General features: G+C 45.3%; 1 protein-coding gene across 1 annotated transcript; it reads right to left on the bottom strand.

The window, feature by feature from the left end:
• Positions 1-1,706: 1,706 nt before the first annotated feature.
• LOC148183319 (uncharacterized) lies at positions 1,707-4,877 on the bottom strand. Its single transcript, XM_088061437.1, has 2 exons — positions 4,047-4,877; positions 1,707-1,835 (listed from the first exon to the last, which is right to left on the bottom strand). Exons 1-2 carry the CDS (start codon positions 4,875-4,877, stop codon positions 1,707-1,709), a joined length of 960 nt encoding a protein of 319 aa, XP_087917563.1.
• Between the last annotated feature and the right edge of the window lie 4,813 nt (positions 4,878-9,690).

Here is a 9,690-nt window from a genome sequence, read left to right as displayed (position 1 = left end):
CCCGCAGGAGCCGGGAGAGGGCCCGCACCCCCCCAACGCCAGGCCCCGGGGGTCCACACCCCCCTCCCCCCCCCCCCCCCTCCAGGAGCAAGGGGTATAATTCCCTCTCTCTCCACCCCTCCTCCCTGGGGGACAGGGGGCAGAAGGATAGTGGATAGGGTTACAGCCTCGGGGGGAAGGGTCATAGGGTGGGGCCAAGCAGGGCTGGAGGATAGTGCAGGTTAAAGGAATGTCAGGGGGAACAAAGGGATTTTGATAAGGGTTAGGGGCGGGAACCAGTGGGTGGAAGGGATTATGGGTAGGAGAAAGGGGATACACAGGGGAACTCACCATGTGGCCGGGAAACACGTGGCCAGTGCCATCTTGGCTCTCAGCCATGTGGGGATAGCAAGGTGCATTTTCTTTAACACTGGGAAAAGAAGGGTATAGAGAGGGAGCAGTGTATGCCTCTGCTCATGCAGGAGAAAAATCTGTACATGTCAAACAGCACTTAGTACAGGCCTTTTCAGTGCTGGGGATCCCTAAGGAAATTAAAACTGATAATGGCCCAGTGTATAATTCCAAGGAGTTTCTGGAATTTGTCCAGCAGTGGGGAGTGGAACACAAAACTGGCATCCCCCACTCCCCCACAGGTCAAGTGGTGATTGAGTGTACACACCAGACGCTCAATCAAGTCCTAGCCAGGCAAGGTAGTGAGGCAGTGTGGATGTCTCCACAACAGAAACTCTGTAAAGCTCTGTTTACCATTAATTTCCTAAACTGCTCATTTGAAAACATGAATCCTCCTGTAACTCAGCATTTTAACAGTGGTGATCAGTTTAAATTGTCACAGCGTCCACCGGTTTTAATCAGGGACCCTGAAACTTGGCAAACCAAGGGCCCCTCTGAACTTGTCACCTGGGGGCGTGGTTACGCGTGTGTCTCCACCCCTACAGGCCCCCGATGGATTCCTCAGAAATGGGTAAAGCCTTTTGTTCCAAAGAATCCAGCCCCAGCAAGAAGAGAAGAGAAGAGAAGCAAGTGGCTATTGTTTCCAAGAGAAGATGCCACCAGAAAGAGCAAGAAGAAACCTTTCTAGCCTCTGACCTACATACTTTGGCTGTAAATATGTTTAAAAAAATGTCTGTTTCCTTTTTTTTTAGAAATAACCTACCTCTCACTCCAATCCATGATGAGACTTAACCCTGCTGTCAACCTACTCGCACTGAGCAGCCTGACAGCGGTCTGGATCATCCCTCAACCACAACAGAACATCTGGGTAACCCTGGCACAAACACTCCAACAAGAGAACATCTGCCTGTCCACTGCAGCAGCAAAAGACCCTATGTCTACCTGTCTGGTAGGAATTCCACTGCAGGCTGAAGAATTTTCAGCCAGCTTTAGTGATCCCAAGTTTAATACAGATCCCAAAACACATAGCACCCAGCCACTCGAAAACCGGAAGCGAAGAACGGTAACAGTTAAAAACCCTGTAGAAGAGTGGCTACCAAAATTGCCCAGAGCAGAAAAAGAACCCCAAGAATTAGAGCTATTAGGTTCTGCTCCTGCACCCTTTTGTATCCACCTTATGTGTAACACACTGTCAGACCCTAAATTATATCACCACGTAGTTCAATATCGAAATGAATTTAAGGCAAGGCAATGGTGTAGTGTGTGGAGTCATGTCACAGCAGATGATCCTCTCCGTTCACATCCAAGAACCCTCCCTAAAAGCATATTTCTGATTTGCGGAGATAGAGCGTGGGCAGGGATCCCATCTCGCCTTCGAGGAGGACCGTGTACCTTTGGGTTGCAGTCCGCAACTTCAGGATCTTGTCCAGAGAAGCAGCAGGATTCTGGGGACCAGCATGAAACACATGAAACACCAACAAGACAGGCTCCCAGTTCATGAAACCATTTATTCAGCATGGGAACAAACTCAGGTCCAGAATAGAGAGCCCCAAACAGAGCCCGAGCAGGGGTTTTTGAGGGACAGAATTTTGAGGGTTTCCACCAATGAGGGTGGAGTTCAGGGTCAGGGACCAGTAGAAGCACACCAAGGGAGAAACCCCCCAGGGACTCAAACCCAATCAGAGCACCTGGGCCGCCCTTCACAAGGGGTTTGGGGTGGGACAATGTAACTCTTTGTCTCCCCTGAGGCACACTTCCATATCTCTCCTTTTTTTTTTTTTTTTTTTTTTCCCTATCTTTAATTAGGAGCTTAAAATGTTTCCAAAACATACACCTTAAAATCTTAAAATCTCACCTCCTCCACAGAGCACCTGCTTTGCTTTGTGGGACACTAATACTCAATAACAAAACACATCAAACAAACAAACAAAACCAAACTTAAAAACTGTTATAAACGCACTCAAGAGAGTGATATGGTAAAAAGTTTATTAATTACAGCAAGCAAGCAATAAGCAAAAAATCAGCGCTGGGCGGCAGGGGAGTCTCTACTCCTTCGGCTGCCGCACGTCCGATTTCCGTGTTCTCCCTTTTAAGTGGTCCGGCTTCCGGGTTACGTGTCCTTTCTCGGGTGTCTCTGCGCATGTGCCTCCGGTCACTGGTGGTCGCTTTTTGCCTTCTGGTGGTCGTAGGATGAAGATCAGGAGTCTTCCTCTTTTGACCTTTCCTCACTGTTCTCCTTTTAAGGCTTATCTGAGTGGCTTAACTTTCTGGAATTCAAGAGAGCTTGCAAGGCTGTTCTCATAATTATACAGACGTCAGCAGCAGCCTTCAACCTCATCCCTATTACACAAAGCATAGTTTTGCAAAGCATCGTATCTTACATGTTTAGGCGAACAAAAGGGTCTCTATTTATTACAATTCCCCCCTTTTTCTATTGCTCACTTTTGTTCGTTAAATCTTTGTAGTTCTCTTTTACTTAACTCTAAATAATCTTTTGTCTCTTCCCCATTTAAGGCTTCATATTTAGCTCGTATTAGCATAAGGTGAGCTGCTTCTAACCTGCCTCTCACAATGCTAATGATTTTGTTAAAAATACAAGGTCTAAACATAAGTCCTAAGATTAATAAAATTAGCGGTCCTGCTATAGTAGATATTAGAGTTGTTAACCAGGGAGAATAGTTAAACCAAGATTCGTACCAGCTTTGTTGCATTTCTTGCTCTCTTTTTCTCTTTTCCAGTCCTTCTCGTAATTTAGCCATGGTTTCTCTTACTACCCCACTTTTATTTACATATACACAACATTCTTCTCTAAGTGCTGCACATAGGCCTCCTTGCTGTAAAAATAATAGATTTAATCCCCTTCTGTTTTGTAAGGCTACTTCAGCCAGCGAGTCTAAGGAGTCTGTGAGGTCTTTTATAGATTTATCAATTCTTCTTAAATCTTCATCTACTGAAATTCTAAGCTCTCTGAATCCCTGATGCTGATTCATTAAGGATGCTACACCTGTTCCTAATCCAGCCCCTCCTATACCTAGCAATACGGCTACTGTTAGTGCCGTGAGGGGTTCTCGTTTTACCAACTTTGAATTTCGGTATTGTGTATACATATATTCTTCAGAATGATAAATAATCCGGGGAACTATTATAACCTGTATGCAAAATTCATAGGTTTCATTAAAGGCTGTTATAAAAACACATGGGGTTATTCCTAAAATGTTACAAACCCATTTAGTATTAGGTGCTGGAATTAGCCACTGAGCTGGCTTACTAGGGTGATTAATCTGTAGTTTTGTTTGACATAAGTGAATTTTATCTGGGGGCACATTTCCAGCACATTTTCCTTTTCCAGTAACTCGAGATAATGTTATTCCTGGGGTGTCTTCTCTTCCTGATTTCCATGAGCAGGTGGCAGGATTAGTGCCGTTTGCTCTTTTTGGTTCTGCTATGGAGCCTATGGCCTCATAAAAGGGTGGGTTAATGTTATAGCATAACCAACATTCTCTAGTTAAATTTGGGTGTGTGTCATTTAACACTTTAAAGGTAGCTTGCAAAATTTTCCAAAGAGCCTTGTTTCCATATTCTTGGGATGTCCCTATCGTGATTGTTATTTGGGTGCTATTTTCTAGTTTTTCTGAATGGTTATTTTGATTCCTTACGTTGGGGTCTACTGCTCCCCACACCACTGGATTCGGTCCAACAAATCCCGAATCATGGGGAACTACTTCTTTCTTTATAAGAATGTGCACTCCCCTATCCCTTCCAGGTTCCCACACCCTGAGACCCCAGGTTCGTCCTAATAACCACCCAGGGTCTTGGGATTGTGTTATATTGATGTAGTGAAATTTGCAAGTTCCAACATATGTTACTGCCCCCGAGGGACCTATCCAGGGCTTTATGCATCCGTGTGGACCCCTTTCAACCTTTAGATACTTATCTGGGTTCTGTACCTTCCACCCCATGGAAATTGTCTCACAGCCCCAATATTTACAATAAAATTCGCCAGGGTAATTACAATATCCTCTGCCTGGATTAGAAGCTGGGCACATATATAGTACCTTATACCCAGGCGGTTTATAACTAGTACCCTTCCACTCAATGAGAGAGTCTAGTGTAACTTGAAAGCTAGGGGCTTCAGAGGTGATCTGTGATTGGATAACGACCTGGTCTTCCCATTGGATTAAGGACCAATTGAAGGGCTCGTGAGTCTTACTTGCACTAATATTAAATGTGCTAATTAAGATTATAACTGTTACTGACTTCTTTAATAAGCATTGGCTTCCCCTACTATAATAGAGGCTTTTCTTTTGTGAGGTGTCAATTTGGATTCCCCAGAAATTACTTCGCTGGGTTGTCTCATTCCCACTCTTGTGGCATTTCCAGAACCATGATCCTTTGGTCCCATGTATATTGGAATGCTTCCCTCCACGGTTTTTTACTCCTCTGCCTCCCTCGTCGACCCGGTTGCCTCGGGACAGGGGGTGTACCATCTTCTCGACAGCAAGAGTACTCTTCAGGAGGGGAATTATTTCCTCTTTTATTAATTCTTTGTATGTATTTTTCCCAACTTTTATGCTTTATTAAAGGGGTATAACACCCTAATTTCTGGAGCCACCGTCTGCACAACCCAGCTACTATATTTGCTACAAAAGGCGTAGGTTCGTTTGGATGATAACAATAATACAAGGGATCGACTTCTTTTTGAGTAGATGGCCCACCACTTCTCTGATCCCTTTTCAAATTCTCCTGCTTGTATTCTAGTTACTAGAGCCCAATCAGTGAGATCCCTCTGGGCAGTGTAGCAAGAGCTACACACGCCTCTTGGTGGGTAGCCTCTATGACAGTGGGTCCACCAGAATTCTTTACATATTATACATTTAAAACAGACAAAAGGGTAACAATTTTGGCATAACGTACAGCCTATTTTAACACCTCTATTATATATTTCCTCACCACTAGATGGAGGTATCTTATATTCTATATAAAAGCCTCTATGTAATTTATTATTCATAAGTTTCTAAGCCAATTAATAGTTCTGGGATGTTATTTTGTTCGGGATATCTTAAGTCTCAAGTCCCCAGCCGGGCTCCCCACTTCTCAGTTATTAGATTTTAGTGGTTTCACAAGTCCTTTTATTCGACTCGCATGTGTCCAGCCTTTTTCCGCTGTTCGAACTGCAGAGTCAGTTGTTAGTAAGACTTGATACAGCCCCTCCCACTTCGGTGTTAGGGGATTTTCTTTCGAACTTCTTATCAGCACCCACTCTCCGGGTTGTACCTGGTATAATATAAAATCCAATGGTGGTCTTTGAGCTAGCATCCCTTTTTCCCACAATGCCTTTTTAAACTTCATTATTTTTATCAAATACTCATTGATGTATTGATCACTTACATTTGGATGTGTTTGAACTTCTTCTATATTATAGGGCATACCGTATAGCATCTCAAAAGGGGAAATTCCCAAATCTGCCCTTGGCTGGGTTCGAATATTCAGAAGGGCCAGTGGAATACACTTAACCCATGATAGTTTTGTTTCCATTACTAGCTTAGTAAGTTGCTTCTTTATTTCTCCATTCATCCTTTCCACTCTCCCTGAACTTTGAGGGTGCTAAGTGGTGTGTTGTTCTCACTTTATTCCTAATACTTCTGGTATTAACAAAAAGATTCCTCAACTCAATTTTTGACTCTGATTCTATCATCACATTTTTAATAACCCCCACTTCAAAGGGTTCCCCCTTTGCCCCTACTACCATAGTAGTTTCTTTGGATATACTACATCCTTTAGGTAAAAACTGAATTGTTGATCTCTCAGCTCCAGTATCTACCAAGAATGTTATTTCTTGGTGCTGGGGACCTACTTTTAACTTTATCAAGGGCTCTTTCTGATGTTCTCGGGTCCCCATAATAAAGAGCCCCTGACCCCCCCCTAATCTTCTTTAAACATCTTTTCATCCTGGATTCTTACCCTACATTCTTTCTTAAAGTGTCCTTTCTTTCCACAGTAAAAACAAACTTTAGTGTTCTGTCTTTCTTTTGAATCTCTGATTGGTCTCTGTTGTTTCCCTTTCCAGGTTTGATCTCTACTTTCTCTCATAGCAGCCACCATCATCTTAATTTGCCGCTTCTGAGCCCCCTCTTCTCTCCTAACATACACTTTTTGTGCCTCCCGCAACAGCTCATCCAAACCTCTGTCTTGCCACCCATCTAATTTTTCTATCTTCCTCCGAATATCCTCCCAGGCTTTTGCCACAAATTGTGCTTTAAGCAATGCCTGCCCCAATTGGGTGTCTGGATCCATTCCTGAATATAGTTGAAAATTCTTTCTTAGCCTTTCTAACCATTCTGTAGGAGTTTCATCTTTCTTCTGTCTCTCATTAAAAGCTTTATTGATATTATGACCCCTCGGGACTGCTTCCCTAATCCCTTGAATTATAATAGTCCTCAAATCCTGCATATGTACTCTGTGTGCTGGATTTTGATGATCCCAATGGGGATTTTGGAGGGGCCATTTTACATCTGCCAGTGGCCCCTGGGCATGCTGAGCATCCCAAATGCGCATTCCTTCCCTTCTAATCATGTTTTTCTCTTCTGCCGTAAATAAAATATTTAAAATAGATTGTAATTCCTCCCATGTATACATATTGGGTCCTAAGAATTGATCCACTCTTTCTGCAACCCCCAATGGGTCTTCCAGCAAATGCCCCATTTCCTTTTTGAACTCTCTGACATCCCCCGAACTGAGAGGGACAGATATAAACCCTATTCCAGCTTGGGGACCACCCATTGGCATTTCCCTTAATGGGAATAGATTCTCCTGTTTCCTTTTAGATCTACTCCTGGTAACAGGTCCCACATCTGGCATGTTTAAATCCTCCTCCTCGGGGTTCGGAGGGGGAGGGGCCCGTGGAGGAGGTGGTGGTACAAATGGAGGGGGAATTATCAAAGTATTTTCTTTCCGAGGTTTCTTTTTCTTTCCCTTCCCCTCCTCCGAATTCTCTGTCAGCTTAAATATAAAAACCTCGGGATTTACTACCCAGATCTCTGCATAAGCACTTTCCTCTGAACTAAAGGGGATCTTTGTGTTCACCCAGGAATTTAACTTTTGTCTAACCCAATCTTCGGTTGATCCAAATATAGGCCAAAATACCTTCTTTGAAATTTCCTTTCCTCCCCATACTTCTACACAATAATGAATCATTTTCACCTTATCTTTATTTTCTGTTCCCGGGAAATACTGCCAATTTTCTAACATATAACCTAACGGACTATCTCTAGGTACCAGTGGGAGTTTAATAGATACAGGGGGCTTGCTTTTCCCCTGCCCCATTCTTCCGGAGTGCCTTCAAATCACACAGTCTCTTTCGCTTCCCCTTGTTCGTGGCCCACGCCCTCGCGGGCTAATGGGAGACGCACTAATTAAGGGTCCGCTCTCACTTGGGGAATCTGGCTGCCAGTTCCCCTCTCACACACATACCACTTCGCCGCACTCCGGGATCCCGACCCCGACCGAACGGTTCCCCGTTATACTCACGCGTCCCACGTCCCGCGTCTTCGTCCGGACTCTGTGCACAGATTTTAAGGGGTCGACCGGTCTCCCTTTTGCTTATTGCTTTAATTTTAGGTTCGTCGGTGCAATCAAGGCAGAAACCGGCCCCCCCCGGGCCGCTAAATAATAGCGGGGCGCCCCCCCGGTAGTGCCGAGAATCTGTCCTACAGATTGCATCCGAGTCACGGGCACCAAATTGTTATAAACGCACTCAAGAGAGTGATATGGTAAAAAGTTTATTAATTACAGCAAGCAAGCAATAAGCAAAAAATCAGCGCTGGGCGGCAGGGGAGTCTCTACTCCTTCGGCTGCCGCACGTCCGATTTCCGTGTTCTCCCTTTTAAGTGGTCCGGCTTCCGGGTTACGTGTCCTTTCTCGGGTGTCTCTGCGCATGTGCCTCCGGTCACTGGTGGTCGCTTTTTGCCTTCTGGTGGTCGTAGGATGAAGATCAGGAGTCTTCCTCTTTTGACCTTTCCTCACTGTTCTCCTTTTAAGGCTTATCTGAGTGGCTTAACTTTCTGGAATTCAAGAGAGCTTGCAAGGCTGTTCTCATAATTATACAGACGTCAGCAGCAGCCTTCAACCTCATCCCTATTACACAAAGCATAGTTTTGCAAAGCATCGTATCTTACATGTTTAGGCGAACAAAAGGGTCTCTATTTATTACAAAAACAAACACTTAAATTGTGGGCCACGCCAGGCAAATTAAACAGTGATGGTACATAATACAAACATAATGGTTTTTTAGTTCAGTCTCTTCCAGTTCTGGAGTTTCTTTCAGGAAGGGTGCAGCTCTTAGATGTCCTCTCACGAGGGGTATAGTTCTTAGATCTCCAGCTTCGGCTCCGGATCTGATGTGGCGTCGCCCCTTCAGATATTCTTGGTGAAACGCTGGCTTTCCGAGGTCGGTTACAGTTTCGATTTCCCCGGAGGGGGTGTTGCCCATGATGGAAAAGGCACAGCCCTCAGGGGTGGAGCAGCCGGAGAAAGGGGTGGGACCGAAGCAGGAGTTACTGGGGAAAGGGAAGGTTGGGGGCCGGAAAAGAAGGAGCAAGGCAAGAAACAAGGGATCCCAAGCCACGTGGCCAGCGCCATCTTGGGAAGGGGGGGGCGGTACGGGACAGACTTTCCCAGACCGGGAACAGGGAATATGGAAAGACAGGGGGTGAAGGAGGACACAGAATGGTGGGCAGACGGCAGCAGACCCGCATCACTCTGGGTGTTCTCCATCCCTTGACTGCCTTCAGGAAAACAGGGGATGGGATGGCAGAAAGACACAGGGGTGACGGGGAGACGGCAGCAGCCCCGAGCCATATTGGCTTTTTTCACCCTTTGTCCTGCCCTTAGGAACAGAGGAAAGGGGAAGATACAGGGAGGTATACACCAAAAAAAAAAAAATGAGGAACTTCACAGAAGACAAAAAACAGTCCACCGGAAGAGCCATACCGTCCATAATCGTCCATAATGTTAATATCGTCCATAATATGTCTCGTTGGGTGATGTAAGGTGCTTGTAACAGCATCTGGTCTCAGCTCCCCCACCTCCGTAAGCCCTTTTCTTCCCCCATGCCTCTGAGGCACTCTCAACCTAGCCTCCCTGCCAGGTACTCTCGAGTCCTCCTTTCTTAGGCGGGGGTCTCGCCGGCTCTCAAGCCATCAGCCGGTGACTTACGAGGTGTCCATAGAGCCAGGTCCTGCTGTTCTCCTGGTGCTTTGCTGAATGTCACGCATTCTCTCACCATGTGTTGCAGTCCGCAAC

This window comes from Pseudopodoces humilis, chromosome 12, assembly GCF_049639895.1.
Source record: "Pseudopodoces humilis isolate 2021_Gansu_Grassland_sample_001 chromosome 12, ASM4963989v1, whole genome shotgun sequence".
NCBI classification, from domain to species: domain Eukaryota; kingdom Metazoa; phylum Chordata; class Aves; order Passeriformes; family Paridae; genus Pseudopodoces; species Pseudopodoces humilis.
This window is presented reverse-complemented; position numbering and strand designations above follow the sequence as displayed.